The sequence below is a fragment of the Megalops cyprinoides genome, chromosome 2, assembly GCF_013368585.1.
Source record: "Megalops cyprinoides isolate fMegCyp1 chromosome 2, fMegCyp1.pri, whole genome shotgun sequence".
Taxonomy (NCBI): domain Eukaryota; kingdom Metazoa; phylum Chordata; class Actinopteri; order Elopiformes; family Megalopidae; genus Megalops; species Megalops cyprinoides.
This window is the reverse complement of record NC_050584.1, coordinates 7,209,053-7,227,660: the sequence shown is the minus strand read 5'-3', so window position 1 is coordinate 7,227,660 and position 18,608 is coordinate 7,209,053. Positions and strand designations below refer to the sequence as shown.

At 37.2% G+C, this 18,608-nt stretch overlaps 1 protein-coding gene across 2 annotated transcripts; it reads left to right on the top strand.

The window, feature by feature from the left end:
* The first annotated feature begins 677 nt into the window (after window positions 1-677).
* On the top strand, window positions 678-10,000 carry bmi1a (bmi1 polycomb ring finger oncogene 1a). Of its 2 annotated transcripts, none has more exons than XM_036521469.1 (10): window positions 678-1,009; window positions 5,121-5,251; window positions 5,469-5,565; window positions 6,036-6,091; window positions 6,182-6,232; window positions 6,471-6,579; window positions 6,814-6,859; window positions 7,221-7,319; window positions 7,998-8,078; window positions 8,644-10,000. In XM_036521469.1, exons 2-10 carry the CDS (start codon window positions 5,134-5,136, stop codon window positions 8,971-8,973), a joined length of 987 nt encoding a protein of 328 aa, XP_036377362.1. In that variant the 5' UTR covers window positions 678-1,009; window positions 5,121-5,133; the 3' UTR covers window positions 8,974-10,000. The 2 variants fall into 2 exon arrangements, with proteins under 2 accessions (XP_036377362.1, XP_036377363.1); XM_036521470.1 differs by lacking the exon at window positions 678-1,009 and adding an exon at window positions 3,692-3,760.
* Window positions 10,001-18,608: the final 8,608 nt, after the last annotated feature.

The following is an 18,608-nucleotide window of genomic DNA, read 5'->3' as shown; positions in this document are numbered from 1 at the left end:
TCATCTCTAGCAATCTTACAGCACTTATACTGAGATGGGAAAGTGTTTGCCGAAAGCACTTCGGTAGCAGACTCCAGTGGAACAAAATTTCGGCTACGCTTTGAGCAAGCTTGCTCACTTGAGTAAGCTTCACAAACTCGGTAGCCTATTCTTAGGACGAAAACGAAGGGTGCACATCACCACCAACGTGGATATAAACGCTTTCTTTAACTGCACTAGCTAAGGATTATGATGTCGCTCAGCCAGTTCGACCCTTGTTTTGGAATTATGCTTTTTCCACCGTTTCCTTCGTGCTGACCACTATATGTACAGCACACACTGTGAACCATCCGAAGCCTGTGGATTAAATCAGGCTAATATGACTTTTGGTATAAAACGTTCGTTTTAAAGATACACTTTTTATAAATTTGCCTTTCCTTGTACATCACATTTTTCTACAAAAAAGGGGCAAGTGAAAGCGCACATTCCATTCTCGTAAAAACTCGATTCCAGTAAACGCACTCTGAATGCTTTCGTCCGAGAGTATGAATAAGGTGTTACAAAGGAAAAAGGTGGAATACAGTAAAGATTCGTGCCTGTTGTACATCGACGCTAATTCCCTGGCCACCCTTAAGGAATGAAACCACGTGACAGAGCGGGGCGGTCCAACTACAAGCCATTTTGGGGACGGTGTCAGTTTCCACTGAACCATCAGCATTGCATTTTTCAAACAACTGAATTAAGAACGAACCTCGTTGGGAGAGCAATTTGATGACTGAAATCAGACGGTCATAGTTTTGTCTCTTCGGCTACCCAATGCTCTTAACTCACAAACGGTGCAGATCGGTTGAGAAATAAGGATTTTCTTAACTAAAATGAGCTCCGTGCTGCCGTACGCTTATTGCAATTGACAGCGTCTGCAGCTCTTTTCAAGATGGCCGCTTGGCTCGTATTCATTTTCTGCTGATCGACTTCTAACTTTGATTGTTTATCCCTACCAAGTCTAACCGACCCGCAGCAGAGTTTCGCGGTGAGTATTGTGCGATATCTCATCTTACTAATGGGTGAATTATGAAAGGATTATATAGATGCTTTGATTGTTTTTTCCGGTTTAAATGGGAGACGAGGGCTGCGCTAGATGCGAGGTTCTGACAGTGGTTCACGCACACCACACGGACTCACTGAAGCTACGCACAATGCTTTAAATTGAGTTCCATTCTCGGACAGGTTTTGTTTATGTACTGTAGAGACAACTATATCGTGTTGACAAACATTTAAACTAATGTTTGAACATATGGTTTTTAGCTAATTCTTTAGTTTGATTTTGTACGCTTTCATGAAAGCCGGAGTTCACAATAAATTAAGAGCGAGATGGGGCAAGTGTTCATGGTAACTCACATTCAATCGCTTCGCCCCATCGGTTTATCTTAAACAAATTTATTTATTTTATAGAAAATGAGTCTATAGATAGTTGAGAATACAACAAGATGGTTACATTCCTCAGAGGTAGCCCACCATCGATTTTATGAACTTAAGTTGTCCGTTAGCAACCCACGTCTTTGCAGAACAGACGGGACTGAGGCTACTTTGAGATTAACTATTGACCAAAATATCCAAGTTACTGACTTGTGGTTATCACAGAAAGAATACTCTAAACAGGGCAGTTGAACACCATGATACAAATATGTGTCTAATCATCAATTAAATTCCATCTACGTTTTCTCCCAGGTTGATGGATGGGTGAGCATTGGTTGCAGAATTCTTGCAGTTCCATTGATTTATGGAATACTCAGGTCTAGTGGAAAAAGTCTTGATGCTATGCTCTTGTATTCCTGAATTTGTATTGTATGATTCTCTGTTAGCATAAACAGGGTTACAATGGTCTGTGCGTGCGTGACCATACACTGACCATAACACACTGTTAACGAGTTATCGGTTGATTTACACATAACAAAGCCTGGATTCAGATCGAGAATTGCTGTCACTGTTCAATTCAGCCACGGCTAATGAACGCTGCAAGTTTCTCAACCATCTTGCAGATAATTGGGTTGTATGCCAGGCTTATCCACAGCTCATACTCACTCAGAGTGTGCACATGTGCGCCATAGTCGGTGTAAGGTTGGGGGCGATGTTTATATGTGAAGCATTGGTTCTGAAAAATTGAGGACGATAGCATCAGGATCAATTGTACGATTGACCTTTCAAGACTACGTTCCCTATGGATTGCTGGTGTAGTTTCTGTTAATTATATTCATGAGGTTCCGTGCAGTTACAGTGTTAGTGGATTTGACCGTGCAGTACCAGTTGTCAGTAGCCTGTCATCTTACTGGTTTTGAAGTAGGAAACCATGCGTTGGCCATCATTTGCAAATTGATAATGGCTCAGTTAAATGGTTTGGAATTTTGCCGCTTCGCATTGTTGCTATAGCCCTCTCGTTTTTCTTAGTCAGACATGTGTTGTGTTTCCTTATGCTGTGAACAAAGTATGCTTACTTTGACATGAGCAACATGCCATACTTACAAGGCCATTTGTTGTATTTCTGTCAGGTACAGGCCTGACCGTTTGTGCCCATGTGTAGGTGGTAATTATGAAGAATACAGAATTATATTTGGTGTCCCGTTCCTGAATAGCCTACTTTGTTACTGACTAGGCTGGAAACACATCCCATGTAAGTATTCATTACAACAAAAGTGGACATTGTACGTAAGAAGCCTATCAAGCAGTTGGTTCGTTGCTTTTGCCAGCATGTCAAATATAATTTAAGTAGGCCTAGTGACAGCGGCTGAAATTATATCGCTACATTATGTCAGCGGAGTTCTAGAATTCTTTGACGTGACATTTTATTGTATTAATTAATGGTGACACAAAACTGTTACTTGTGACAGTGTTGCGTACTTTAACATCGCCAAGAAAGCCACCACTGCGAATTTAAACACATGTCTATGTGGAAGAAACAGTAGCTAACAGTTGTGCAAACACTAGAAAGTTAATCGATTGACTGAGTCACAGGCCAGCTATGTGGAGTTCGCATGCAACGTGTGTAGACACTTGGTTGCAATTTGAACTGTCTTACAGAACGGAATTGCATGATCCTACAAATCTCTAACACTGCCGTTACCTCAGCGATACGCCACATTTTAAAATGGTGGTTGGAAACATTAGATCAATTGCCTGTAAGCATTGTATTTATCAGTAATTCACTGAGAAGGGGAGGCATAATTATTAGCCTATTTGTTGCTTAATAAACGAGGAATGTGTAACAAGTTACTTGAATTCTTATAAAACATAATCATTTTTCGGTTATTTTTCTTAAACGTCACACTCGACGTGCCCATCAATGAGAATCATCTGTGGTGTTTTTGAGCGTTGTGCAGCCTACACCGTTTCCCGGAGTTACGATGCTCAATCAGCCTATGCACTAAAATGTGGGCGACCTCCGATGGCGTAATAAATGGATATCAATTTCGTTTAAGTCGCAGTTTTATTACTCTTGTAATTGGTTATGCAAGACGGATACTGGCAGCTGTAACACCATTCATTTTTTTCCATCTCTTCAGAATGGACAAGCAGCGTGTTTGTGGATTGGATATTTGAGTTGGGGGAAACACGGTTTCGGTTTCAGCACTTTTAACGGCTAAGGTGAAAAAAAAACCCAGCTGTAGTTATGGTTTTAAAATTGACATCTGGGAATACGTTCTCTTTCTTTATAGGCTGAGGTCTTTATCGGTTTCGCCACTTTGTGGTTTGTTTTCGGACAGCTTACAGTGACCCGAGACTAACGGTTTGGATCCCCTATTTTGCTGACGTCTTCTGCATGCTGTATTGTCATCTCTTGCGATAAGAGTTGAATTCAGTTCGTCGTAAAGGTAGCCTAGATTACTGGCTAAGTCTTTCTGTCTTCATGTGCGTTTGTCCGCATCCACACAAGTCAACCGATATATAACCATTGGGCTATACAATATTTTAAGGTCGATCCGTGTTTTTGAATCGTGTTGTTCATCGTGTGTCGAATGTGTAAATAACAGAGGCAGTGTGTTGAAATTGGCGTGATTTGTACTACACATGGTACGTTTGACCGAAAGAGAAAAAACAGTCTTGAAACCAGCTTCGACGTTGTAGTGGTAGCCTATCCTTTTCTCTGAACGAAAGGAGCTGTGAGTGCTTTTAAGGGCATCGCTTGCGAAATGGCAGACCCGTCTTCGAGAGTGTGTCTGTTAGCATCTGTAAACGAAGGCTTATCAAGTAGATACTGATTTATTTTTCGTCACATCTGCGTGAGCCATGCTTACTCACTAGTAGCACGGCTCTATTTTCAGTCATTGGCAAGATGCCAAGTATAACCTAAGTTGCTATAGCAACAATAGGAATGATTGTGTTTGGGCACCCGTAAACATTATTTTATCGGTACAGATCTTAAAATTTTGAAATATCACATATCACAATAACAATGGTTGAACGTGTTACTTTGTACTTTCGTGGTCTAGTGTAATTACTTTGACAGTAAACGACTCCGCAGCACAGTCTGTAAACAGATCCCTAGTCGACCCTGGCTATTGCAATAGCGCTTATCGTTTTCACACAGTGATTTAAAATAAATGTAGAAAAGATGACAATTTAACAAGTGGCAAAGGATGGTTTCTCAGGGAGGTTATTTCGCTGCTGAGCAAACTAATAGGCTACTTTGACCTTTTGTCTCCTCGAGGCTAGGTTGGCTATTGTGGCATATGGAAAATAATAGATGTGTGGTGGTAAAACGTTTTCATATCGTAATTTGAAGCGGTGTGTAGGTAATTTATCTAACAGACTAACTGCTGCCTCTGCAGAAATTTTGCGCTGTTGAAATATTCGATTGCCTGACGTTTACAAAATAAATAGCATGTTCTCTATTCTCTGTCGCAGTACAACTGTAAAAACCATAATTTCAGCGAAATGCCTAGTTGCAGCCGGTAGATGTAAGATGTCTAGCTAGCGACAGGCAACCTATGGCGTGGTATGTAGCGTTGATGCCCGTTAAAATTCTGATAAAGTCATGCATTGTTTGATTATAGAACTGTTAGCATGCACATATAGTTTGAATTCAGCGAATGTGTAGCCTACTATATTCGGTTAATTTGTATGTCTTTTTATTTCACCTCCTATAGGACTTTTCCTTCCATGACGATGCACCGAACAACAAGAATTAAGATTACAGAGCTAAATCCGCATTTGATGTGTGTGTTGTGTGGTGGATATTTCATAGACGCAACCACCATCATAGAGTGTCTGCACTCATGTAAGTACCATACTAGAATAGTAGGCCTAAACTAAATAAAAGGCTAGCTGATATATTGAAATATTTAAACACACTGAAAACTCTTACCAACTCTTATTTTATTAATTTTGTGATACACTGAAATCATTCTTTTTGTGTCATTGTTATGAAAAATTAAAACATGTTTAATAACAAGTGAAATCTTATTCAATTGCTTCTCTCTCAATTTGATCCTCAGTCTGTAAAATGTGCATTGTGCGCTATCTGGAGACCAGCAAATACTGTCCCATTTGTGATGTCCAGGTTCACAAAACAAAGCCTCTTCTAAACATTAGGTAAACATGAGATTTCCCTCCCATAGAATACACATGTATTGTATGCATCCTAATTATTTCATAATGCTTTTGTAAATCTGTCAATGACCTTGTAATGATACTAACATTTGTTCCAGTTACTGCAGTAAATGTAGCAACTGAGGAGTAATAGTCCATAAAAGAGTAAAAAAACTAGATAATAGTTTGCATGTTCATATTCATTATACTCCACCATATATTTATTCACAAACTTTACTAATCATTAATTTTCAGGGTAAACAACATACTTGGTGTTCTTTCCATTATTTATAATAGAAATATAACACCCATTAAACTGCAGTCAAAGCTGTATGAGTATAGATATGTTTTTTTTATTATTAATTAAAAGTAAGTTGCCCCTTCCTCTCTTATCGTGTAGGAGAGGTTTTCATCTGTTATGTAGCAATAATGTTCAAACCATAATAATAAGATTGAAACAATGCTGTGTTTAGGTCTGACAAGACTCTTCAGGACATTGTGTATAAGCTGGTTCCTGGTCTCTTCAAAAGTAAGTGTCCTGTTTAATGTATTTGAGCCTGAATAAGTGAATCCCTAACTTTAACAAGGTGTGAACAGGTAACCTTTTGTTTCCCTCCAGATGAAATGAAGCGGAGGAGGGATTTTTATGCAGAGCATCCATCAGTAGATGGTAATTAACCTTATAGCCAACCACATTTGACATTTGGTATATGATAATCATTGACACAGTTTTCACTGATAGAACCAAAAATGATAGATACATTCCATTTCAACCATGTGTTTTCATTTTTGTGGGCAGTTCTCTGTCACGTGTGTGTGAATATGTGCAGAATTTCATGCCACACAGAGCCTTTCAGGGAAAAAAAGCTTTGAAATATGCAATCATGGTAATTGTGTTTTGTTTTAAGCTGCAAATGGATCGAATGAAGACCGAGGAGAGGTGGCAGATGAAGACAAGAGAATAATCACAGATGATGAGATAATCAGCCTTTCCATCGAATTCTTTGACCAGAACAAGTACATCCGGCAATATTAAGCTTTCTTGCTGTCTCTTCTGTTCTGTCTTTCAAATGAACAGAGAGTGATATTAAAAGAATTGTCTGTTTGTAAAAGAATTGCCCAACAACTATAATTGTAAGTTTTCCAGTAACACAAAATACAAAGGAGGTATTCAATAAAATTCAGTTTTAGCTGCAGTCTTGTATGAGGGTGAGCTTTAATAAATGTTGTCATCTGTCCTTTTCTGTTCAGGATAGAAAAACAAGCCAATGCAGAAGAAAAGAAAACAAAAGAAGAGGTAATGAGGGTTAATGTTAACTCCTGCCTCATAAAATGAAAATTTGCCATGCAATACATCATCTAAAATGTATGGTCATTCTCAGTATTTAAAAGCATAAGCACATTACTTAGACCAAGACTCAGTTGACCCACAATATGTGTCATGTTAAATGTTGAGTGACAGATTTAAGCTATAGTCTTAACATTTTTCAGTTACAGTTTGATCATTTTTCTTTTATTTTTGTAGCTGACAAGCCTATTACATGAATTTAAAAAGGAGCACTTGCCTAAATTCATAAAGTGCATTGTAGTTAAACTGAATCTGTGCTGGAGTTCCTAAATATTTGTTTTAATAACTAATTTTAAAACCTGTTTTGCAGGTAAACAACAAAAGGTATTTGCAGTGTCCTGCTGCAATGACGGTGATGCATTTGAGGAAATTTCTAAGAAGTAAGATGGATGTTCCATGCACCTTTCAGGTAAAGTGAGCTGTGCATTTAGGCATTCATTGTAACTTCAAATTTAATCTTTAACTACCAGCTATAGTAGTGCAGTATACCAATTTAAAATCTTCTATCTTCAATACATAAGACTTCAATCCTCCCATCTTGGACCTTAACTAATATATTTTAGGATTTTATTCTTTGGTTAGAAGCTGCTTTTATTTCAACCATACATACGTTTGTAAGTGAAACTACAAAAAATGAAAGATTATTACTTAAATAAACACTGCTGCCACAAATGTGCTACTTGTAGTTGTAGTCTATAACAGCAAAGTTTGAGGCTTGAACATTCTGTTCCAGACCTTAAGACCTGTTTAAAGACAAATTTTCTGTCTTAATACCAATCCTGCAAGTACTCACATATGAAAGCAGCAGAGATTTTATACCGCTGTTACAGTTAAATTGCCTGTGATAGAATTTAGCTGCTATTATGTATGAATGGTGCTGATTTTTTTTTTCTAGTGGCAGATGCCTCTTGGAATCCTTTTTGGAATTAAAATGGATTTTTAATAATTGTGAGGTGCAAACACTTTATTAGTGTGTAATCTCACTGTTTTATATCATGTTTGAAGGCAACTGTGTTCACTGAATCACTGATAATAAGAATTAGAAAGATTAAGGTCCCATTACTCTACTACTCTGTTTTTCACATAGATTGAAGTAATGTACGAAGATGAACCGTTGAAGGATTACTACACATTAATGGACATTGCCTACATCTACACCTGGAGACGGGTAATATACTGTAACATTTAAATGCTACTTTGAAGAATAAAATTTACTACTGTATCTTAAGAATTTTGAAGGAAACTAAACCACTGAAAAGTGGAATTGGGATGTATTGTGTAGGAAAAAACTTGAAGCTGAAGCTGAAGTCTGATAATAACTTTTAAGCAAAGTTTACTGTACTTGGTCCATAACTTTGGCTTAAAAAGAAAGCAATTTTTGTGCATTACACAAAAGTTTGATTATGGAAGTCATAATCATGAACAAAAATGAGACATAAGTCACTAAAAGATGTCATTCCTGCTTAGTTTCATTATTGAGTGTTACAGATAATGTTCATAATGGTTACATGGAATATGTCCTTGCAAATCTAAAATATTTTCTTAAAAATATATCGACAAAATATTTCTTGCTGTCCTTAATATAGCTTTTAAGCAGAAATGAGCAGATCCTCATATATATATATATATATATATATATATATATATATATATATATATATCAAATTTACCACCCCTCAAGAAGACTTTATGTGTTATTATTCAGAAAACCACTTTTAAAATTATTTTTGCAGAATGGACCCTTGCCTTTGAAATACAGAGTTCGTCCCAACTGTAAGAAGATGAAGATCAGCCCCTCGCAGGAGGGGCTAAACAGCTCCAGCCGCGCTGCAATGGAGAGCGACTCTGCGAGCGACAAGGCCAGCAGCCCAGCTGGCGTGCCTTCCACTTCCTCATCGCTGCCCAGCCCCAGCACCCCGGTTCAGTCCCCGCACCCGCACTTCCCCCACATCTCCACCGCGGTCAACGGGAACACCGCGGAGGCAAGCTCTAACCGGCAGACCCCCTTCTGCGGCAAAGCGCGCAAGGCCTCTGTCAATGGATCCTCTACATCTTCGGGATGACTGTCACAAGGCTCCGCTGCCAGTGTCAGATCAGCCAGCTCTTTCCATGCCAATGTAGCTCTACTGTAGATCGTTTCTTTTTTAATCATTGTCATTGTTGCTCTAATTATATCATGTATGTGCAAGATTATGACTCAAATGTAATTACATTGCAGTCAGAATAGTGGGGATGGACAGATCAGTTTGTGTTATACAGGTGACATCGTCGGCTGGGAGGCAGCACACAATATTCTATGTAGGGTGGTTTAAATAGGAACATTTAACAGAGGAGCTTTGAAAATTCTCATTAAACGGAGCAACTGAAGATTACTTTTGTAGATTTTTTTTTTTAACTTTTGGTTTGCTCCACCAAATTCAAAGTGTTACATGTTGCCTCTATTTTAATGTGCATTGCAGTAGGCTTTTCAAATGGTAAGACTTGTTCAGACTTTCTGATCCCAAATTTTTCCTTTGGAACTGTAAAAATACACCCAATTTAACTGCTATTGATGAAACTGTGTCTAAGCAAATAAAATGTTTAATGTGTAGTTCAGATAGATGCAAATCTGTAAAACTGACACATGGGTACATTATAGAGGTTGACGTGGAGCAGTTAAAATGATTCGGTGAAGATTGTTCCCGCAACTACTAAACTATGTAATTAGCAGCAGTATTAAGACATGTAGACCACACTGCGAAGTATTATATGAGGGGCCTGAAAACATTCAGATGTTTTAGTTATTAATTCTGTTTAGTTTTAATAAGCTCTGCATTTTTTATGCCGTTGTGGGACTGAGTGCTTCAATTCAATCTGCTAAATGCCCAAAGTTCGTTTTGAACACTGCAGGGCAAGAAGTCAGGCTCAAGATATGGAAATGTATATAGGCCTATATGTGCATACTTATCTAGCCACTATAGAGCCGGAAAAAAATATGAACAAAGCTTGTTGTCTGAAGAAGGGGTTGACCTCTGTATAACCATGTGAGGAAGTCAGTTTCATGCTAGAAGACAAATGTTTTGATGTCTCCACAGTGTTCTAAATATTTGTATTGGCGTTTGTATGTAAAACTATTGTATTGTTACTGTTGCACAGTATAAAAACATCTAAATAAACATTTTACATTTTGATTACTTCATTTATGCATTTTTCGAATTTTATTTTGAAGGTCAGCCTTCTAAAACCACAAGTGAAACCTAATAAACGCTGGTCGGCTGTCTGAAACATTACATTGTATGGTATTGAATGATATCTTATAGGCCTACACTTTAAAATGACGTTTAAACGGATTTGTACAGGCGTAATTGAAGTGCTGCTTGTCTAGGAAGTGAACATCTGAATTTTCGCTAATGTTCATGTAAAGTCGGTTATCAAGATTGCAGCCATTTTCGGCGGCGTTTCCGTAGGCCTTTAAAATTCTTATTCCTGACCTCGTGACATAAGAACGCGCTTTAAAAGCTTAATTTCAATGCGTGATACTAACCGAGAAGTCTGGGTGAACACCGTAAACTGAAGACTACCTGGTGTGTTAAACAGTTTTTTTTTTTTAGCCCATTATAGATTGAAAACACCATGAAAAAGAGGAAAGTTATGTGACAATACGGTCAGAATATTGGGTGGACAATTCACAGCTCAGACTCCCTTGCGTATGTAAGATGCATCTCTCAGGTTATTTGATCCGTGTGTCGATCAAGACTACGGACATACCGCTAATTATGTACAAAATTAGTTTCTTATTAACCGTCTAGTGCGAGGAACTGCCCTATAATGGCTTCGGCAATAAATGTATTTTTACAAGAAGGAATAGCTGAAAAGCAGTAGTTTAGTGTTACTGAGGCAAGCGGTGTAGTAGGCTATAGACTATACCACGGCTACTTTTCGTTTCGGCATGAGGTATGTTGTCGAATGTTAGGCTATAGGCTAACTGATTCTTCACAATTAAATTGCACAGATCGATAACACCCAGCTCTGTACAGTCGGCTATATAATCTTCGAGAACAACCGCCAATAAAATTATAGCCTATGAGCTATTATGAATACGGTGATTAGGATTAATGTGTAGTGTACACTGGCAATTTTGACCCGTTGCAATGTTAGGTAGACCGCTAAATCAGTTGACTGGCCTGTGGAGGAATATCAAGATAGATAGCTAGATCACTGTCCTGATTAAAACGTAATGAAGAATCCTTACGAAAATCAGACAACCTGAAACCGAACTTTTTTTCTTTTCAATTCGTTAGCATTGCTATTATTAACAGGTGGCATTTAACTGCCTACTGTCTGTAGCGATTCCCATGCTTGATTGACATGAGGACGGGAACCAAAAACTGACCAAATTACAATCGTTGTGCTGTAAGAGAAGAAAAACTTAAGAATTGACTAGCTGCAGGAACTACTACTACAGGAACTACTACAACTAAACTAGCTACAGGAAACTGTAGTTTAGTCAGTGAGCTCGCAAGCCATCAGATTGATCTACCGTTTATCTTTGAATAGAAAATAGCGAAGGGGAAGCTAAAATGCGCATGCCGTTGGAGTGGGGTCGGTATACAGACTTACAGACCCGACCAGTGGCAATGGTAGTATATTTTGCAGGACTTACATTCATTGAAGAGGCACAGTTAGCTGAAATTACGGAGAACCAGTGATTTTTTATGATAGTTATGATAAAAAAGCTGAAGCTTTATCATTATAGCCAGTAGTTGTAGACTAACAGAATTTAGCAAATATAATATGAACTGCGTAAGATTTAATTATACCAAAATTCTGATTTTTTGCTTAAAGCAAGCAGAAATATATCTTCTGGTGACATATGAACATAAATCACAGGAGAAGAGATACTTTCATGGGGGCAAAACATTTATTTTTTGGACAGAAAGTATGCATGTCTTATAATGTTGATAGCACGACATATCATCGTTAAAAATAAAAGTATCTGAAAACAGTTTGCAGCCCTATTACGTCATCTTAATCGCTGTACAAAATCCACTGCAGCCCTGAGGTTACTTTCACATCACTTCCTATTGAACAATATTCACCGTGCCCTTTCGTTGATCAACCGACAAAACAGAATATGATTAAACAGGTGCTTTTCTCCTTTAGGCAGATAGCTAGATTTCAGCGTGGTTTAAAGATGCTTCAAGTTAGCAAAGATTAAACACTCTTCCCCTACTCTGTCCCCATGACAGTATACAAACTCTAATCATCCCCAGCAAGTAGGCCTACTGTGCCAACCTGTTTAGGTCCTTTGTTATTGAATTCACTTTGTCATCATTTGAGATTGATATTATTTTAGAATAGCTGGAGTATTATTCCAAATAAACTTTCCAGGTCACAAAATCTATTCTCATTATGATTCATTCCAGCAGTGATCCCAAAAAAGGAGATAATTTTTGTGATTTACCTAAGGATTTCATAAAGTCATTTTGAATTTTATGCCTTCCATTGTTTATCACATGATTAAAAATAGAGTTGTGTTGACAAGGAGACGTAATAAAATTATACTGAAATCTATACAGGGTTTTGTGAGGGTTTTATACTCTGTTGAATAATCAAAACAATCTAATATCTAATAACAATCTAATCCGTAGAGCCGTTTTCATGGATCTTGAAGTGCTTCATTTATTATCCGCTTATAATGAGGGATGTTCAGACAGCCAGATTAACAGCCAGGTTAACAGCACAAGACTGGTGAAGACCTCCCTGCACTATGAGATAATTGCTACGAGATCTGAAGAGACCACAGTGAGTCAAGACCTTTGTTTCATATCTCCATCCAAGAGATGGAATCTCCGACAGCACAGCGTCCCCTCGTCAGTACTGAGCATTGATTTTCTGGTTGGTCCAGAGGGAAGACTTCCCCCTGCTGGCTCACCTGCAGTATTTCCAACAGCAGCAGATCCTGACAAGGCCTCCTATCTCAGCACAGCTGAGCCCTGGACATCAGGCAAAATGTCCTCAAGTGACTTGCCTGTTGGTTAAACGTAGAAATCAGCTGCCGCAAGCAAGTTCTCTGTGAAATATACAGCATGTGATATTTTCCCTTTCCATAGCTATTCCTGTTATTTTCCCCCTATTTTGCCCATGATCAAATATCTTATTTACTAATAGGTTAATATTGTCACAGAGTGTTGTGTTACCCCAAATTTGATCCTTCACATGGTGATTATGTCACAATGTTCAGAACAGAATCTTAAGTATACAACATTTAAATGTTTACCATTGCAAGTCAGTGTATTACAGCCTATGGCTCCAGGAGTATTTATTCCATCCTTGTGTTTAATTTAACCCAAGAAACCATTACTTTGTATTCCTTTTGCCTTTTGAATCCATCAGATGTGAACCAGAAAGGAAGACACCATGTAAATAAATAAATTGTATATAATGCATTGATCACATTTTAGTGCCAGAAGACCATTGAGAGCACAAGTAGTAAGAAACTGATTGCTGTTGGACAGATTGTAATTTCAATGGTGTCTCTACTTTTTCTGTGACAGAATATAACAGAATACTTTTTGATGGCCAGAAAGTCCTTAAATGAACGAATAAATGAACAAATAAATAAATAAATAAATAAACTTAATCCACCACAGCCAGATTGTCAAGCACAACTTCCCAAAATGTTCAGTACAAACTAGAAATATATTTAAGGTCTTAATTCACTCATTTTAAGTCTAATGTAAAAGAACTGAGGTCTTCTTGTTAAACATTCTATAAACATTAGGTTTCCTGCATTCAAAAATGTAAACTGTTCAAACAGTCTTGGTTGAAGAATTAAAATTTTGACATCATTGTGACTACCAGATTTTAAAAAGTTGGAGCCTAAAAAGCTTTTAACTAATCTTAACGTTTTTTCAGTCAGCTGGAAGCGTTCTAGATCAACACAATTTATTGCATTTAAGAAGATTTAATGCGATGAGTGAATGATGTTGGGGGAATCATGTCAATGTGCCAACGCTGCCAAAAGTTGGAACATTTTATTTATTTAACCCCCCCCCCCCCCCCGCCCCCAAACACACACACTCACACACACACATCCCCTACAAAGAGTTTGAATACACGTTGAATATATAAGGAAATGTTAACATGTATACAGTTTACATTCCAAAAAATGTACTTGCTGAGCTGGAAACACCCTTACTTTACAAGAACTGGATATAAGTTAAGTCTTCTGTTGCTTTCGTTCAAATCTATAAGTGAAATTAAACTCACCATTAAGATAACAGAATATAGGAATATAGGAGTTTCGAAGGAAACTCCTTAACATGACTGCAGGATGTTTGCGTGAATGACCATCGGAAAAAAGTGAACGGACACTTTGCACACGCATGGTAAAGTGACATAAGAACGTACTTTACAGAAAAGGTGATTATGATTTACTTTTCGAAGCTGCAGTATTTTCTTGCGCTAATCATTTATAATTGTCAATTTGTAAATTCTTCTTCTGCCGAGCAACATTTTTTTTGCACAAACAGCCCACATTATCTTGCCTGCAGCTTGGAAGTGAATGACGTATATAAGTAATTAAATCCATGATAGTGTTACTAATATTTGATGAAGAAATCCTAATGACACATATTGTCTTGTCCAGGATTGTAATTACAAATGACTACACGTATCTACGAATAATCTGTCTCTGTATAATTAGTGATACTACTTCTACTCGTTAAAAGTAGGAAGATCCATTATCTCGATAACGAGGACAATGACGACGTCGCTGACGGTGGTGCTGGTGATGGTTAAGACTGTTATTATATACAGTCGAATTCAAACCATTCAATACATGCTTTAGTTTTATATTTTAAGTAATCATTGCTTGCTATTGGTAACTTGGATTTGAAATTCATTGTTAACCCCAGATAAACGCACTAGAAAACGGAACACTGACCGGGCTACCTGGTGACTTTGCATTTTGATCTTTTGAGATTATAATTCCCCTAAATCGCAATATTGTTTTGGCCTTTGATTGATATCACGAACGTGAAAAACTACCCATTGCTATTACCTTTACCCACCATAACAACATGCATTATTGACCCCCAAATCATATGCGAATATCCGTCTGTTTTGCACTGAAAGTCAAAATAACACTACATTACTCTTTACATTGCTCTGACTAGGAAAGTGTAGTCTCCCCTGATGACCCGAGTTTGGGTAACTTTGTTATACGGTGCCACAAAATTCCCAACCAATGTACAGTATGAAGTCATGCAATTCCCCAACCCATATATACACTGTCGGCACTGTACAGTTACACAAATGAAGCTGATAAACAGGTTTGTTATGTTGTTATTTTCGGTTACATGTAAATGAGAGGGGAAAAAAAACTCTAGACAAAGTGCTTTCTCGGCTCTTTACAGCTGCTCTTTATTGCAATGTTGGTCGATCTTCTAAATACAGCTTTTCCGAAGTAGTACCGTCGGTTTTATTGCTCTCTCAACTCTCAGCTAGCCTTGGGAAAATAAAATAAAAATGACAAAATCCCATTAGTACATATTAATCACAAAATGAACGTTTTCACACTTTGAGGACAAGTTGACTTAACAGCTGAGGTACAAATATTTCAAAAGTTCGAAACCAAGGGTAAGAAATACAATGCATATACCTTTTAAAGATAGCATTAAACCTACACAGTGTATATAGAATTATATTACACATGTGAGTTATGTGTAGTATGTGCAATACATAATGGTAGGATCAGTGTGTAGTATCATACACATTACAGCTCCTGTTGAAATATTGAAACTTGAGACTTTTGGATCACTTGAGACATACAACTGTGTAATATAATATCGTAGATTTCAAGGGTTGCCTTGAGGACAGAGAGTGACTAAAGCCCTACTCTGGGTCTGATTCTGAATTTGAATGTCAGAATCAGACATAGTCAACATACGTTTTTTGGCTTTGCAGAACAAAGAAGAAATGACGATAAGCATTCTGAAAATTAAAGACCGAAATATACGGAATGTATGCTATGTCTATTACAGTCTTAAATATATTGTCAAAATATTGTCAAAAAGGGCAAACCTGAGACATCCCAGGAACTATTCAAATAGAAAATACATGCTTGCATGATACAATAAAACAAAATATTTTCTTGTGGTTAATTTTCAAATGCCTATTGACTTTTTTTCTTGTTAACATAAAATGAAGCTCCAATTCGTTCAGAGATGAGTCAGGTAATCGCAGGTTAATGCCATAAAACATTTAGGTGTGCATGTACTGAATTATCTTCAAACTCAAGGTGTAAACAATGGACACCTTTTAATAATGTGAGAACTCCACATAGCATTATGGTCTGTTTGAACTGAATATGTTCCTGAACAGGACCAGCTGATTAGTATTACCAATTTGTTTACACAGTTCATACAATACAGTTCAATAAATAGTTTTATCTTGTTAGAACAAACATCATTCCAACAACATATCTTTTAAAAAGATTGATACTGTAGACTGCCTGTGAGATGACACTAAATTCAGATCATCTTTAAATTAGCTGCTCAATAAGATCCAGGAAATTAAGAGCTTTGCTGGAACAAATATCAGCATGTCCCAGGGCCACTGTTGTGAAACACTCTGGCAGTTGACCCTTGTTATGGCCATAATTTACATGTATTGCTTCCCTGTAAGTAAAAAATAATTCTAAACTTAAAAAGAAAAACAAAGAGTGGTACAACACCAACCTATTATATACTGAGAGATGAACAATAAGCACAACTTCATCATAACAGAAGAGGTGCAGCAAGAAACTGATACTAAATAGTTCATTTAAACTACCAATATTGTTCAAAATTCAATACTGGTCATTTTTGAAAGAATGAAATGAGCCAGCGTTAACAGTACTATCTGTTTTGAGGAAGCCTGAATCCACTGCAAATAGGAAATATATTACAAATACTGGCGTAAATAGGAAAAATTGCCTCCAGGTGTACTCCAGGGAAGCACACTCATATGTAAAAACTGTGATTTCTGTAATTCCTTGGAAAGTAGAATGATACCCTACCTGTAATTGCGTGTGCAAACGTCACACTCACTCTTGTTCACGTGCCTACAGCAGTCAGTGTTCTACCAACATTTGAACAGTCAAGGTGAAAACAGAATACTCGTAAGTGTAATACTGAATATATAAATTGAATGCAACGACAGAATATACGTAGAATATTTGTTTTCTTTCTAATTAACGAGAATCGCAAATTACGAGTTGGAATCGCAATATTGCGAACATTTTTATGCAATTAGCCAGTGAAATGGTCTTCCTGTCAAAATATAGCCTTTTGCACTATTTGCAGAAAATGACAAATGGTTCAATGGGTTTTTACATTTTATTGCATTGTTTATTTATTGTTTTAGGTTTGTTATCCTAGTTCTCATTAGGGGGTCTTCTCGTGTAGTGAAATTTAACAGTCATGTCCTTTTCATGTTGCATATTTACCGTGCTACTGACTTTGACAGTATTTCAAATCATTGTTTAGCTGTTTAAATATGCATTTAAAAACCTAACTATATAATAAAATGAAATACAAATTACTTGTGACATGTTTTCAGACTATCGGGCTTGGGGTATGTTGTCCCACGTAATATTTATTAAATGGTTGAAAATGGTTAGAATGATAAAGTATACATTTTTACATTACATTTTACTCTTTCATTAAATTCGGGACAGTAGCATACAGCATGCAATGAGGTAGAAACCTTTCCAGGCCTTTGCGCACCAGCCGCGGTCTCATCTACTTGACCCACTCAGTGGCGCGTGACAGGTCTAAACTGCAGCAGCAACGAGCAAAGCCCTGCTGCTTAATATCTACAGAATTTATGATGAAGAACAGTTCAATCTGTTTTAACTCGTTTAAATGGTTTGGCTATGGAAGATTTTCATATGAAAAGTTTGGCCACTAAGGCCTGCAATGTCGGACTTAAAGAAAATACACCGATGGATTAATGTGGAGTAATTCAATTGACCTAATATTTAATTATAATCGATATTGCCCTTAAATCTCGGCCTCAATGTATACTAGGAGCTAGGACCCATTCGCTAGACCCAGTTTATGCTAACTATATGTCCTTGGGGACGTGGGGGTACCGTGACAGAAGGCTAAACATGGTTTATCTTGGGTGAAAAATGTGTGCTGGTTCACAGTTCAAACGCATGAAGTGACCACATTGTGTCATTCGAAAATTCAGTGGAGTATTCCTTTCTCGATCCAATAAGAAAAAGAAATAGAAGATAAGATACGATGATAAGATAAGATAAAAGTAAGATACCAATCATTACATCATTCTTATATGCTACTTAATTTATACTGTATGCAAGTAATTAATTAACTTGTAATGCTTATTAATCATTTACTAAGAAAAAGGCCCAGGAAATGTAACGGTTGTGACCTGATAACACCCCAGTCCTTATTTATTTGTTTACTCAATTAAACTTTCGTTTCCATGCTTTCCATGCTCAAAGTTTCAGACATAACATATGAATATGAGACAATGACATATGAATCTCAGCGTTTATCGACAGGCCATTGTGTTTCAACTGCGCTGTAAATTGTCAGGTCATAGTCTTACAGTATTCAAATTATTAATATAGACATTAGGCAAAAGATTGAAATCTATTAAAAACTGCCGGAGGTACTATAACGTGCAACAAATTGGTCAATTGTAT

Bases quoted from the DNA above. Each gene is read 5' to 3' on its own strand.
- bmi1a (XM_036521469.1), top strand. From the start codon at position 5,134: ATGACGATGCACCGAACAACAAGAATTAAGATTACAGAGCTAAATCCG. The intron at 5,252-5,468 runs GTAAGTACCATA...TTTGATCCTCAG, and splicing joins CATAGAGTGTCTGCACTCAT to TCTGTAAAATGTGCATTGTG. The intron at 7,320-7,997 runs GTAAAGTGAGCT...TTTTTCACATAG, and splicing joins ATGTTCCATGCACCTTTCAG to ATTGAAGTAATGTACGAAGA.